Here is a 15,843-nt window from a genome sequence, read left to right on the forward strand (position 1 = left end):
AGGCAGCATTTCCTTTCTTCTGTCTGCTGAAAGTCCTAGCTTCTCTGTTTGAGCAAAAAACATTAACCAAATTTAAACTTGACCGCACTTCACACCTATGCACATTATTCTGGTTGTTTCACTAGACACCTCAGTGAGCACATTTATTTTTGTTTACTGTGGTTACAAATCTGAAACTGAATTCTATGTGGCCCATGTTATCAGACAGCAAAATCTAGAATTATACAGAGAAAATGGGAAAAAGTTCAATGTCATAATGACTCTATTACAGAGAAATAATTGTTTTGTTCATATATGTAGTATTCATGGCTAGTCTTAAATTTTCACACCCCTGATAAACTTTAATTTGCCTTAGCTTTTAAGAAATAATAACAAAAGGAACAATAAAATCAGGTGATTTAAGAATTACAAGTCTCTAAATAAATACATATGATTTGGACCATCAGGTGTTGATATTTGTGTGAGCTAATTCGCTTTTAATATATATCGTTTCCAATCCCCAGTCACTTTTGTAAATAGTATCCTCTATTCTGGGGGCAGCCATGTGTACCCTCACGAACACCTGGTTAAGAACATATTCACTCTCACGTGTGCTCTGGGCTGCCACTGCTCCAAATAAAAATAGAAACTAGTTTGCAGCACCACACGGGGCTCCAGTGTATCATATGAGCCTATCACTGGTTTCCTTTGATATCTTATCTATTCCATTAACTCCATAAAATAGAGCACAAAGCTAGGGACAAACTGTAGGAGGGCTCCCCTTGGAAAACACACACAAGATCTTTAAGCTGGAGTTTTAACTTATCTACTAAAAGCCAGTTAAATGGAAGCTAATACTTCATTTTCACCCCCTTTATTAAAGATCATAAGTACTGCAACTCAGGAGAAGAGAAAATAAAATAAATATATGAAGGAATACAGGTGGAGGCCATAGAGAGTATGACTTATCTATTTTCTCAAGATTTAGGAAGCACTTAAAAGCAAAACTCACAGACAAGCACTTTAAAATCCTATAACAAAGGCTCCTTAACAAATACAGTCATCCTTTCTGGATGCAGAAATCTGGCTTGATTTCTTAGCAGAAGATAAATAGCTTAACCCATTCATAATCAGGGAGGATGCCACCTACCACTTTCTTCATATTATACTTTTATGTCAATTTAGTGATTCAGAGAAATAATAGATTGATTAATCCACTCCCCTGCTCCTCTACCACCTAAAGAAAAACAATAGTAGAACTCAAACTCCAACAAACCAAACTAAAGGGAAGTGTTCCACCTAGAGTCTGTTTTCATGAGTCGAAGCAAATGAAAGCTTATCTAGGAATGAAGATGATTCCAGCCTGGGTTTGCAAGTTTATAGTTAAAAAAACAAAAAACAACAAAAAAAAACAAAGCAAAAGGTATTGCCCCTGGTGTAATTAACAATGTTAATCTTCTTTTTCCTCTCTATGGTGATAAAGGAGTCATTTTTATATTTAATTAATGCAGAGGATCATTTTGGAAACTGGCTAATGAGCCTCTGATCACATTACCATGAAAATGTGCATTAACATTGCAACTGAGGAGGCTGTTTCATGTGTAGCAAATCCACTTTGTAATTAGCCCACTGTGAAATGAATCACGTCAGGGGGAAGTCTGAGGGAACCAGTAGGCAGTGGGCACTTGGCTACTGCTGTGCCCATAGACGCCAACATCCCAAACATTGTCTTTCATCAGCAATATCATCTAAAAACAAAAGTAGTAGCATGTCACATCTGGGACAAATCGGAAGGGAGAAATAAACTTTATTTTGCCAGACAAGAAATTTGGACTTCATATACTCCCAGAGAATCCTGCCTAAATAAAACGGTGAATTAATAGAATTCTGTGAAAACTCTGAAGGCTTGGAATATCATTATCTTATTTTTATTCTAAAAAGCCCTCAGATATACATTAAAGAGACATCTGAAAAGGGACACAGTTTTTGCCTTTTTATTACAATACAAATATTGTACTAAGCTTTTGAAATTAATTTTGAGTGCTAAAACAGATACAAAATTATAAAAAGAATCCAAGTACAAGTGAAAAGAAAATTCCTTTATCTCCCTTTTTTAAGCCAAGACAGAGCAAGTACTTTTTGCATAAAATACAAATATACCAGGTCTTCCTCTTAAACCAAAGCACAAATTCCAAATTAATCAAATAATTCCTCTGACTAACAAGATTTGGCAAGAAACTTTTCCTGTCTATTCAAAATAACTGAGCTCACAGACCTATTATTATATAATATATTATATAAATATCCCAATATTTATGCAATGATACATTTGATTTTCAAATGTCAACATTATTCCAAAATGAAAGAGGGGTTTCAAAATATTACAGACATGAATCTCAGTGTTACTCCTTTTACTTGATTGACATCTTGGCAGTAGATACAAAAAAATGTTAAAAAGAATCCCACAGGAAGTCATCTGAAGGGGGAGTGGCAAGGAAGCTGAAAACTGCCACCCCAAACCAAAATAAAAAGCCCCCAGCTAGCAAGTCTGCCCTTAATTCTGAAATCTACAGAAAGAAAAAATAAAGCTAGCCATAGTTCATTGACCATTTTTCAGACAAACACAAAGCCTGGCTGTTTAGTTGCTGGTAACAGACCCTGCACTCACCTGGGAAACTTCATACAGCAGTTTGTAGTGTTCCTCTCTTTTCTGAAAAGTGCACAAATTGCAGCCCATTCTAAGAAGCAGAGAGAGAGAGCAAATCTTCTAATTTCCCCAGAACTGAAAGGCAAGTGAACTGAAAGGGAATCACCCTCCAGACTTGACTACTGTTTTTCATCAGTCACTTCAGTCCAGAAACACAGACAAACCGCTGTTAGCTGGAAGCACAAGCCAGGGTGTGTGTAGCAGCATGCTCTTCTTCGCTTTCTCTAAGTATCTTGCACTCACGGATACACACACAGAGTTTCCAGTCAGTTCATGGCAACACTCCCCCTGTCTCTGCATCAGTGCACATGACTACACAGATTCCAGCTCATGAATATTAATAGTGCCTCATTGATTATTTATGACAGAACATGTTAGCAGGGAGGGGTGTCATAGCTGCTGCTGATGACAGATGAATATTCACTAATTAAGAAGCAAATGTAGTGTGGTTAAACAAAATTCACTTGTGTCAATACCATCTCTGTTTATTAAGGATAGAGGGGTTGAGCTTAGGGCATTTCAAAGAACATACACTTAATTTCTCCATTGACGTAAGCTTTTAATATGGGAATAAGAAATTCAGAAACAGAAATATCATACTTAATTCACACCTTCATATTTTGCCACAATTAGAAAAAATATTTTTAGCATTATTAAGTGTAGGGGAAGATGAAAAGGAGCAATTATTTAAGTTTATAAAAGAAACATAGAGGCAAAGGAAAATTTGGGGAGTGATGTGGGTGAAGAAAAGAAGATGGGGGTGTCATTCAGAATCTTAATTCTAATCCTACAAAAATAACTGAATGGTTCACATGTAAAGACCATTACTTAAGAGGGAGGAAATAAGGCATATTTTCTTAGTCTAAATAAAGAACATTTAAGCAAGTATCAGTAGATATACTTGTACAGATAATAAATATTTTAATTAGATATAGAGTGTAGCCATTGACTATAAATTTGCAGCCTTATAATACATGCAGATCTATATTTTAAAATTAGATAAATACAATGCCCTTTCTGAGAAAAATTTCAAATGCATATAGTATTTATGCTAATTTTATTAAAGTCATATATAATATTTCAGAAAGCTGACACTGGTAATATTTAAATTCTAATGTAATGCACAATGACTCCATTTATGAGTCTATATTTAGAGTTCATAAAATACAAAGGTGAACACAGAAATAAAAACTAAGCTTAGATACTTAGATAATAGAAGTAATGCATTTAATTTCACACACTCACAATATATATATTGTATTGCAAGCTGGCATTTTTTTTGTCCCTTAAAGATATACAAATAGCTAAAGCAGATAATAATAATAAAAGAAAATTCCTTTTGTTTCTATACTGAGTTATCTACAACCTCTGCTAATTAAGAAGTATGTCCTTGTACCAGCACATCTTTAAACTGGACAGGATAGCAGGTGGGTTTCAAAGCAAAAATAATTACTTGGAAACTGATGACTCTGGTTAGGAATTAACATTGGATCCTGAAGACTTTTAATTGCTCAACTCTTATGGATAGCTACTTTTGGGGGTCCAATTTCCTAAAAGTGCTTTGTCAAATGTTTAGAATCGATAACAGGAAATGATTCTAATGAGTACTAATTGTTAACAAATTGGCTTTGTAACTAGCAACACCTCAACACCAGCAAGGAGCCAGGAGATGAGCAATCATCTGCTGCTTATCAGTCATTTCCCTTGGGATGTAATAATCCTATTTTCTGGGCCTAATTTCACCTAACAGCCTGGATGAAAGCCAAGCTAAGAGAACTACACGAAGCAGTATCACTTCAAGGACCTGCATGTGAACAAAGTTTACCAGGACTTCCTGTAAATTAGAAACCACTAGTAGTAAATATTAATTATTTTGATTTCTTTATGAAAAGGATATAATCAAGGAAGTATTTGAGGGGAACCTTTATGAAAGTCAACGGTGGTCACAAACACATGCAACCTCCTTAGGTACAAATGTAAAATATATGTTAGATGCTTTTTAAAGTTTAATATTCTTTGAGTCTCTATACCACTTCCCATCAAGTGTTCTTATTCAAGAGATCACATACTCAAAGCAAATGTTGACTATTTTTTGAAGAATTCTATACTGCCAAGTTGAGATAAAATTAATGACTCTCAGATGTTAAAATTCTGTCCTTTGAAAAGTCAAATCAAGGAATTAGAATGCAATAAGGCAAGGATGACCCACTGCACTGTTCTTGCCTGGAGAATCCCAGGGATGGGGGAGCCTGGTGGGCTTCCGTCTTTGGGGTCGCACAGAGTCGGACACGACTGAAACGACTTAGCAGCAGCAGCAGTAGCAGCAAGGCAAGGATGGTTCACTCATCTATGAATGAAAATGTTTTTTTCCTCTACTGATAAAGGTCTTAATTATGCAAAAGGTTTTGAAAGCTAAGTAGGAAACAATTATTGAAGCTATGGTTGCTTACTGGACCTTTCTCATAATATTTTGTAGTTGGTTTGTAAAGAAAATTGAAACAATCACAGCCTTAAAAAATATTTTCTTCATCATAGAAAAGTAAAGAATGAACAATGAAGTAAGAAATTTCAAATTAGAGTTATTCTTTCAGCAACTTTTCTTGACTGTTTTCTTTTTCATTTCTAAGTCTGTTATTTAATTTCTTTCTCAGGAAGCAAGTGTAGCTTCTTCCTTCACTTATCAAATAATGCCCTTGACTCTGGTACCTTGGAACAGTCTATCTTTTGCTCCTTACAGGTTCTTCCTCCAAAATTGAAAGGCAATTTATAGAAAAGGAGAACTATGATTCTAAATTTCTCTAAATTTCAATAGAGCATGAGTGTTAGATTTTTCCAATGACTGAGCTGTGAAATCTCATATTAGAGTATAAGTTTGAAGCAGATAGTAACAAGTGTGTTAATCCAAACAATGTTTTAACAAGGCAAATAGATTAGATATTATCTGTCTTGGACAGTAATAATATGGTATATTATGGGTTAAAATAAGCAGACAATAGATGTTTAATAATACATGATAATATATAATTTAATAATAATATATAATAATAATAATAATTTAACTTCTCAAACATTCTTAAAAGAGATTCATCAAAGTATAAACAAATATGTTGGGCATATATTTCAAGATATAGTTATTTGTTTTAATTGCCTTTAAAGTGTGTTAGTTTACTCCCCTCAAATACAGTGATATTCAAAATAAGAGACATTTTCATCAAGATCTGGGCTGATATATCAGAGGGCTAAGTGAGAAGTAACTGAACAGAAGGAATCCAGCATTTATCTTGCTTTTCCTATATAAACCATGTGAGTGTGTGTTAGTTGCTCAGTCGTGTCCAGCTCTTTGTGACTCCATGGACTATCGCCAGCCAGTATTCTCTGTCCATGGAATTCTCCAGGCTAGAATACTGAAGTGGGTTGCCGTTCCCTTCTCCAGAGGATTGTCTGGACCCAGGGGTGGAACCTGGGCCTCCTCCTTTGCAGGTAGATTCTTTACCATCTGGGCCACCAAACTGTACTTCTAGACTAAATAGTACATGAAAGAAATAATTTTCTTTATAGAATTATGCCAATGAATGCCAAGGAATGATAGAGCATGCACACGCCATGCAGCCCTTAATTATTTAATGGACCTAGTACTAAGAATTAATGGCTGCTGACAGGACACACTCATGCACACACACAGGAAATAACCAGATATTGTATACCTGACAGAAGAAAATGACACCTTTCCAAAAGCAAGTTTTTCCCAAAGTGAGAGAATTCCATGGAATGTGGAAGACCAAGAAGTATGTTAAATTATGCCACAGGGATGCAGTCAGCCAAATTCAGATTGTGGGTAACAATGTAAATACATATTTCAGTTTCTGAGAGAGAGAGGCAGGGAGGAAGAGTAGGGAGATATGATGGCTAGGAAATCTATAAAGACACTTTATAAACCAACATTGCTAAACTATATTTTGTATATGCAAATAATTTGGGTGATAAAATGATAAATAGAGGTAAGAAAAGGATTACCAACAAAAGTCAAGAGGGTGGTTACTCTTTAGGGGGAGAAAGGGGACTGTGTTTAAGAGGGGACATCAGAAAGTCTCAGCATGGCTAACAAAGTTCTAATTCCTAATCTGGGTAGTAGTTTTACTAGGTGGTTGCATTATAATTTATTTAGTAGAACTTTGTTTTATGTGCTTCCTGTATTTTTGTTACATTCACAAGAAGACATTTTAAAAATGACTTATCAAAGAGGCTGCACCTATGTCCCATCCCTACTGGTCAATGCAGTAGACAGTTGCAGTCCCAAATAAGAGAGAGAGGGACAGTCCAAATGTGACTATTTTGAGTCACCATGTCCTTGAGTCTATGGCAGCTGCCATCAGTTGCAGATGACAGTTTCTCTATTACCTTTGTAAAGACTGGTGTTGTTTCTCCTATGCAGGTGTGGATGTACAGTAGGTAAGTCCACTCTCAAACCCTCTATCGTTGCCACAGTCATGTGTGGATCTTCTAATTCTGCTATCTGTCTTGATACCTAGTGTACAAATTTCCTTCTTAGTCTCTATCTTGCGTTTATTTTAGGGATATAGTTGGGCACTTTTGAGTAGACGTTTACCTGCATAACATTTTCTAAAGTTTAATATCTTATATTCAATCATAAAGACAAAGAATCTGAGGCTCAGGGAGACAGGAACTTGCTCAAGGTCAAACAGAGTAAAGAGATCTGAACTCAGTTCTCCAATTACAAATTCTGTGGTTGAACTTGATACCTAATTTGCTGAGCTCTCTGTCTTGTAGAGGAAGCTAGAGCTACATCAATATGCCTTCATATGATCCTGATGACAGGAAATGAAGGTTAGCCCTTGAAAGTGCTGAAATAAGGTGGAAGGGAGAGAGAGAAAAGGAGAGAGAATGAATACATCTTTAAAAGATAGATACAGCTTGAAATAATGAAAGTGAATTGAAGTTGAAAAATATAAAATTTATCAAACTGAAAATTTTTTAATATGTCATGGCTAAGTACTTTCAATTAGCTAAAACTCTTCCACAACCAGTCATTGGGTGTGTTCCCTGAGTGCACAGGAAAAAGGGCAACTCATCTTGGGATTTCCCTGGCTTTTAGCTCGAGGTTCCCTATCTTAGAAGGACTATAGTCCTTAGCAAATTGGTCTCTGGAGTGCACATCTCTTTCTTTTCAGGCTCCAGCAAAGCTGAACAGCTATATGTAAGGTATATATATCTTCCTACCATTGCCTCAGACTTTACCTCATACTGCTTATTCTTCAGAAACACAAATCAAGCTATTGTGGTTCAGTTTAAACACTCTCCTCCCTGGACTCTTGGAGTTGAAGTAGTGATCTCTTCAACTTGCAAAATCTCAGTGAATCTTATCCATATTCATCTCAAGACACACGACACTTCCTTACATGATTTCTGTATACATGCCTTACCACTCCTACTGGACTATGAGATACGGGAGGGGAGCAGCAACAGAAGACCTGGCAACCTGAGATGAGTTTGATGTTTATAATTAATTGATCTTTGACTTCCTCAAAATATCAAGAGTAGCCTGGGTGTCTTTCACACTGCAGGTCTGCAATAGAGGCAGAGTGAATAAATGGCTGTGATTGGGATATAGGAAGAGACCTGATTCTGGCAAAGTGACATACACTTGTGTTTCTGTCTCTATACCTAATTGCCAGGTAACATTTTTCCCCATTAGGGCTTATTCAAGGAGAGTAAGTCAAAGGATTGAAGAATCATAAGCATAAGATAGATATAATCTGGTTTAATTCTATAAACACAAATTCGAGAATCCATGAAACGAATTTTTCTGTGCCAGGTACACAAAAAGTAAAGTATGACCACATGTGTTTTATCAGTTACCTCATATATATATTGGAGAGGGGAAAGGCCACCCACTCCAATATTCTGGCCTGGAGAATTCCATGGACTGTATAGTCCATGATGCCTGAAAGAGTTGGACACAACTGAGCAACTTTCACTTTCACTTCATGTATATATATATACACATACTATGTATGCATTTCAAGTTATACTCTATTTCACATACTATTTACATATTCATTTATTTATCTCCCAAGTATTTATTGGGTACTTATCTTACATCTGATGGTATAAGAATGCCAGCTGTTTAAAATCACATATCATCTCATTTGATGTTTACAATTTTATATATACACACACACTATGTATGCATTCCAAGTTATACTCTGTTTCACAAATTATTTACATATTCATTTATTTATCCCCCAAGTATTTATTGGGTACTTATCTTACATCTGGTGGTATAAGAATGCCAGCTGTTTAAAATCATACATCATCTCATTTGATGTTTATAATTTTTCTGAAGTAAGTATTTCAGATATTGTCCCTTATTTATTAAGAAAGAAATTATTAGATGTTGAAATTCCTAAAGCTGGGAAACCTAGAGCCTTTGTCTTTTGGCTCTGAACCAGTGTTTTTTTTTTCCATAACACCATACAATATGAACTAATATCATGAATTTACAAAAATGCTCTGTTAAGAGAGCATACATGACATCCATTTTCTTAGTTACAGTCTTACAGTTGTTACAAGGAACAACATGTAACCAAACACACTCTTCACAATTTATTCACTAGCTGACCATCTTCATTTTGCATCTATTGGTTTGGACAAAAAGTTCATTTGGGTTTTCCTGTAATAGCATATGGATAAACCCAAATGAACTTTTTGGCCAACCCAATTCAATCATTGCTTGTGGAACTAACAGTGCTTCACCAGTTTATGAACTCCTCCAAGAATTGGCAAGTTATTAGACTAGACTCCAATGGAAAGGAAGGGTGTGGGATTCCAAGGAATGGTTCCATTTGAACTTTGTTACTGTCAACCTGTGTCACTTGATGCAACTTGCATACTCAAATAATACTTAACCTGCAGACTGATTGTGAGGATGGAATGGGATAAAATACATGAGGAGGGATTCATAAACTGTGAAGTAGTTGGTCTATGTTAGGGCAATGGTGGTTCTATATGAGTCTGTCCTGGGTCAAGACCCAGCTTCCCTAATTTCTATCTATGTGATGTTGGCAAGTTATCATTTTTTAACCTTCTCTGATTCTTCCATTTTCATCTCTAAAGCAAGGATAATAATAGCATCTACCAAACAATTATTTCAAGGGTTAAGGTTATTGTGATGATAATATATGTCTAGTGTATCTGACACCTAGGATGTAGCCCCATCCCTATTGGTTACTGGTAATCAAGTAGTATAGTTATGAAAATAATTATCTGTTTCCAATTTTCAGGTTATCTGTTTAGTTCTAACTTTTCTGTCATAATAAATCTCTATTACATTATTTCAAACTTATTTCGCAGAAACATTATAGTCATACTTCTGTCCACTTGTTGCTATTGTACAGTTACAAACTGGTCATTCAACAACTTCTGAATATTTGCTTTTCAGCTTCTTGTGTAACAGTGGTAAAGAATCTGCCTGGCAGTGCAGGAGACAAGAGACTAAGGTCCCATTCTTGGGTCAGGAAGATGCCCTGGAGAAGGGCACAGCAACCCACTCAACTATTCTTGCCTACAGAATTCCATGGACAGAGGAGCCTGGAGGGCTATAGCCCATAAGGTTGCCAAGAGTCAAGACATGACTGAAGCAACTTAGCACATAGCACAAAGATTTATTTTTCTGTGTAAAGAATGTAACAAAATACATTTAGAGTAATAACCCTGATATTGTATTTATTTCTCTTAATGCATAATGTGTAAGTAATGTTGATATAAGTGTACAAGAAATGGATAACATCTGAAGCAAGATTCATACAACTGTGAAATAGGTAGTTCTTTGAGGAATTTAACAGCTACTAATCTAGCCCAGTGTAATATTGGCTTTCTTGGTTTGATCATCTATAGACCAATTGACTATGTACACTCCAGGGTATCATATCTTGATAATGTCACACTGTCTAACAACTTCATATACAGTATGTAGGGTTTCCCAGAATACTACCTTCACCATTTCTTAGTTCTACAAAAGTAACCAAGTAAATGGCCAGCATATTCTTTTATTTTTCAGTATTTTTTAAACACTATGATGAATAAAAGAATGCTGATAATTCTTAAACATTTTTGAAAACAAGACAATACTTATTTAGCATTTTTTTGTATACTAGTCGTCCTTCTGAACAATATGTTATTAATTTGTTTTAATCCTCATATCAACTCTCATAGGTGAGTACTATGACTATCTCCTCTTGACATGGGTATAAAATGGGTCATATTAGTAGTAAATGGAGGAGCTAGGACTCAAATCCAAATAGTGTGGGTCCACTGTTTAATCAGTATTTTATACTGCCTGTCACTCAGAGATAGTCATCATTATGCAAATTCCTAGATGGCTAGAAGAAGTCATCCTGGTGATGCTTGTAACATATTGAGCTGTAAGAATTTCCCCAAGGACCAGAAGTATAGTCTAAAATTAACTCCAAAGTTCCAAGTTTTATACTTAAGCATGGATGCATAAAATAGATTGAATACATCTAAGCAATTTCATAACCTTACTCCACTCCACTGTTGATGGGGGATTGCTATACTAAACATGTACCAACAGAGAATACTTTTTTTCTTAATATGTATTATAGTAGGAAATATATGTATTGATAGTAGTGCAGTCATATCTCTATGTTTGGAAATAATCATCAACAGTTACTTCAAAAAATAAATAGGGTTGCAAAGAGTCAAACATGACTGAAGCAACTTAGCACACACACATATAAGCTTGTTTTCTGTGTCTGTGGATCTACTTCTGTTTCGTATGTAAGGTAATTTGTATCATCTTTTTTTTTTTAGTTCCACATATAAGCAATTGTCATTGTTGTTGTTCAGTCACTCAGTTGTGTTTAACTCTGTGACCCCGTGGACTGCAGCACACTAGGCTTCCCTGTTCTTCATCATCTCCCAGAGTTTGCTCAAACTCATGTCCATTAACTCTATGATGTCATCCAAAAATCTTGTCCTCTGTCATCCCCTTCTCCTCCTGCTTTCAATCTTTCCTAGCATCAGGGTCTTTTCCAATGAGTCACCACTCTGCATTAAGTGGCCAAATTATTGGACCTTCAGCTTCAGCATCAGTCCTTCCAGTGAATATTCAGGATTGGTTTCATTTAGGATTGACTGGTTTTATCTCCTTGCACTCCAAGGGACTCTCAAGAGTCTTCTCCAATACCACAGTTCAAAAATATCAATCCTTTGGTGCTTAGCCTTCTTTATGATCCAGCTCTCTCATCCATACATGACTACTGGGAAAACCATAGCTTTGACTATATGAACCTTTGTGGGTTAAGTCATGTTTCTGCTTTTTAATACTCTGTCTAGGCTGGTCATAGCTTTACTGCCAAGAAGCAAGCATCTTTTCATTTCATGGCTGCAGTCACCATCCACAGTGATTCTGGAGCCCAAGAAAATAAAAGTATTTCCATTGTGTACTCATGTTTTGCCTTAAAGTGATGGGACCGGATGCCATGATTTTTATTTTTTGAATATTGAATTTTAAGCCAGTTTTTTCACTATCTTCTTTTATCTTCAAGAGGCTCTTTAATTCCTCTTTGCTTTCTGCCTTAAGGGTGGTATAATCTGCATATCTGAGGTTATTGATATTTCTCCCCAGAATCTTGATTCCAGTTTGGGATTCATCCAGCCTGACATCTCACATGATGTATTCTGCATAAAAGTTAAATAAGCAGGGTGACAATATACAGCGTTGACGTACTCCTCTCCCAATTTGGAACCAGTCTGTTCTTCCGTGTCTGGTTCTAACTGCTGTTTCCTGACCCTTGTACAGGTTTCTCAGGAGGCAGGTAAGGTGGTCTGGTATTCCCATCTCTTTAAGAATTTTCGACAGTTTGTTGTGACCCACACAGTCAAAGGCTTTATAATTTTCAATGAAGCAGAAGTAGATATTTTTCTGGAGTTCTCTTGCTTTTTGTATGATCCAACGGATGTTGACAATTTGATCTCTGATTCCTCTGCCTTTTCTATATTCAGCTTCTACATCTGGAAGTTCCCAGTTCACGTAGAAGACTAGATTGAACACTAGACTAGACTAGATTGAAGACTAGATTGAAGGATTTTGAGCTTTTCCTTGCTAGCATGTGAAATGAGTGCAATTGTGCAGTCGTTTGAACATTATTTGGTATTGCCCTTCTTTGGGATTGGAATAAAAACTGACCTTTTCCAGTCCTGTGGCCACTGCTGAGTTTTCCAAATTTGCTAGCATATTGAGTAGAGCACTTTCACAGCATCATCTTTTAGGATTTGAAGTAGCTCAGCTGGAATTTCCTCATCTCCAATAGCTTTATTCATAGTAATGTTTCCTAGGGCCCACTTGACTTCACACTCCAGGATGTCTGGCTCTAGGTGAGTGATCACACCATCGTGATTATCTGGGTCGTGAAGATCTTTTCTGTACAGTTCTTCTGTGTATTCTTGCCACCTCTTCTTAATATCTTCTGCTTCTGTTAGGTGCATATTATTTCTGTCCTTTATTGTACCCATCTTTGCATGAAATGTTCCCTTGGTATTTCTAATTTTCTTGAAGAGATCTCTAGTCTTTCCTATTCTACTGTTTTCCTCTATTTCTTTGCATTGACCACTGAGGAAGGCTCTCATCTCTCCTTGCTATTCTTTGGAACTTGGGATTTAGATGTGTATACTTTCCTATGGTTTTCACTTCCCTCTTCACTCAGCTATTTGTAAGGCCTTTCAGACAACCATTTTGCCTGTTTGCATTTCTTTCCCCTATGATATTTTTGTTTCTTTGATGAAGGACTTCACTTATATGATAATTTCTAGGTCCATGCATGTTGCTGTAAATGGTATTATTTCATTAATTTTTATGGCTGAGTAATATTCCATTGTGTGTGTGCATATATAATATATATATGACATCTTCTTTCCATTCATCTGTCGACTGACATTTAGGTTGCTTCCATGTCCTGGATTTTGTAAACAGTACTTCTATGAACATTGGAGTGCATGTCTCTTTTTAATTATGATTTTCTCTGGATATGTACCCAGGAGTGAGATTGCAGGATCATATGGTAACTCTACTTTTAGTTTTTTTTGAAAAGTTCCCATACTGTTCTCCATAGTAGCTACCCCAACTTACATTCCCACCAACAGTGTTGGAGAGTTCCCTTCTCTCTAAACCCTCTCCAGCATTTATTATTTGTAGACTTTCTGATGACGGACATTCTGATTAGTGTGAGATGATACCTCACTATAGTTTTGATTTGCATTTCTCTGATAATTAGTGATGTTAAGGATCTTTTCATATGTCTTATGGCCATCTGTATGTCTTTATTGGAAAAATGTATAAGATCTTCTGCCCATTTTTTAATTTTTTTAAAAAATTGAGCTCTCATCAATTCCCTGGTCCCTAACCTACAGATCAGATGGGTTCCCTGATAACTCAGTTGTTAAAAAGTCCACCTGCAATGCAGGAGACCCTGTTTCAATTACTTGGTTGGTAGGATCCAATGGAGAAGGGATAGGCTACCCACTCCAGTATTGTTGGGCTTCCCTTGTGCCTCAATAGAATCCACTTGCAATGTGGGAGACCTGGGTTGGGAAGATCCCTTGGAGAAGGGAAAGGCTATCCACTCCAGTATTTTGGCCTGGAGAATTCCAGGGACTGTATAGTCCATGGGGTCGCAAAGAGTCCAACAGGATTGAGTGACTTTCACTTTCACCATCAACCTACAGATCAGATGGGCTTCCCATGTGGCACAGTGGTAAAGAATCTGTCTGCCAATGCAGGAGTTGCAGGAGTTTCAGATTCAATCCCTGCTTTGGGAAGATGCCCTAGAGGAGGAAATGGCAACCCACTCCAGTATTCTTGCCTGGAGAATCCCATGGACAGTGGAGTCTGGTTGGCTACAGTCCATGGGGTAGCAAAAGAATCGACAGGATTGAGCAACTAAGCTTGCATCCTGGCAACCTACATATCTTTCTCTCTCCTCTTTTTACCTCCCCCTATCCGATAAGCACACACATACACAATAGACAATATAGAACAGAATATTCCTGCTCTAGGGGCAGAGAATACAATTCTGTCAATACCACTCTTTATGTCTTTTTGCTATCTATCTCTTTTTTGACTTGCATCTAGACTCTACTTTTCTATCTAGTACTGTGATATATGATCACTCCTCTCTCATCTTTGGATTCTGTCACCTCTTCAATCATTATAATAATATTCAAGATATACAAAGGTCCTGGATCTCATGGAACAAACCTTATAGTAATAAGAAGCAATAAATAAATTAATCAGATAAGCATCCTATAAAATATCAAAGCAAGTAAAGGGATTAACACAGAGTGGTGTGATGGTGAATAACTGGGTTCTTTTTCTTATATACTCTGTGTTATGTTGCTCAGTCATGTTTGACTCCATGACCCCACAGACTGTAGCCCACAGGCATCTCTGTCCATGAGATTTCCCAGGAAATCCAGGGATTTCCAAGAATACTGGAGTGGTTGCCATTTCCTTCTCCAGGGGATCTCCTCAACCCAGGGATCCAACTTATATCTCACACCTTGGCAGGCAGATTCTTTACCATTAGAGCCATCTGGGAAGCCTTGGATACTCTAGAGTCTGGGATATCTCTTTTATTCCCTGCCTGCTTATATACTTGCATACAGATAATCATGTAAGGCCTTCTCAGGTGGCACTAGTGGTAAAGAACCCACCTGTTGATGCAGCAGACACAAGAGACATGAGGTGGATGTAGGTCGGGAAGATCCCCTAGAGTAGGAAATAGCAACTTGCTCCAGTATTCTTACCTGGAAAATTCCATGGACACAGGAGCCTGGCAGGCTATAGGCCCTGGGGTTACAAAGAGTCAGACACGATTGAACACACAGTCTGTAGTCCAGTCCAATCAAGTTAATATAAATAAGAAGAATAAAGCAGGTAAGGGGATAGCAAGTAAAGAGGCTGTTTTAATAGAGTTTCCAGGGTGTGAAATCATTGAGTCTTTGTTACTAATTTTAAAAAGTAACTAACATTTCCAAAGCACCTACTATACCAAATGTGCTTTAAGTCTCATACAAATTTTATGAGATGTACGTGGTTATTTTTTAACATAAAAACCTCA

The 15,843-nt window shown here is 36.7% G+C and overlaps 1 protein-coding gene across 2 annotated transcripts in view; it reads right to left on the reverse strand.

Annotated features, from left to right (window-relative positions):
* The window catches only part of PDZRN4 (PDZ domain containing ring finger 4), a 431,064-nt gene that overhangs the window by 153,194 nt on the left and 262,027 nt on the right, over positions 1 to 15,843 (reverse strand). Inside the window, exon 1 of one of the 2 annotated variants that reach the window (XM_024991631.2) lies at positions 2,648 to 2,996. The exons of the other annotated variant lie outside the window; for it this stretch is intronic. Within the exon in view, the coding sequence (XP_024847399.1) occupies positions 2,648 to 2,716 (69 nt within the window). The 5' untranslated portion in view covers positions 2,717 to 2,996. Of the gene's footprint in view, positions 1 to 2,647; positions 2,997 to 15,843 lie in introns of those variants that run through there. 2 annotated transcript variants of the gene reach the window in all.

The sequence above is a fragment of the Bos taurus genome, chromosome 5 (genome assembly GCF_002263795.3).
Source record: "Bos taurus isolate L1 Dominette 01449 registration number 42190680 breed Hereford chromosome 5, ARS-UCD2.0, whole genome shotgun sequence".
Classification (NCBI taxonomy): Eukaryota; Metazoa; Chordata; class Mammalia; order Artiodactyla; family Bovidae; genus Bos; species Bos taurus.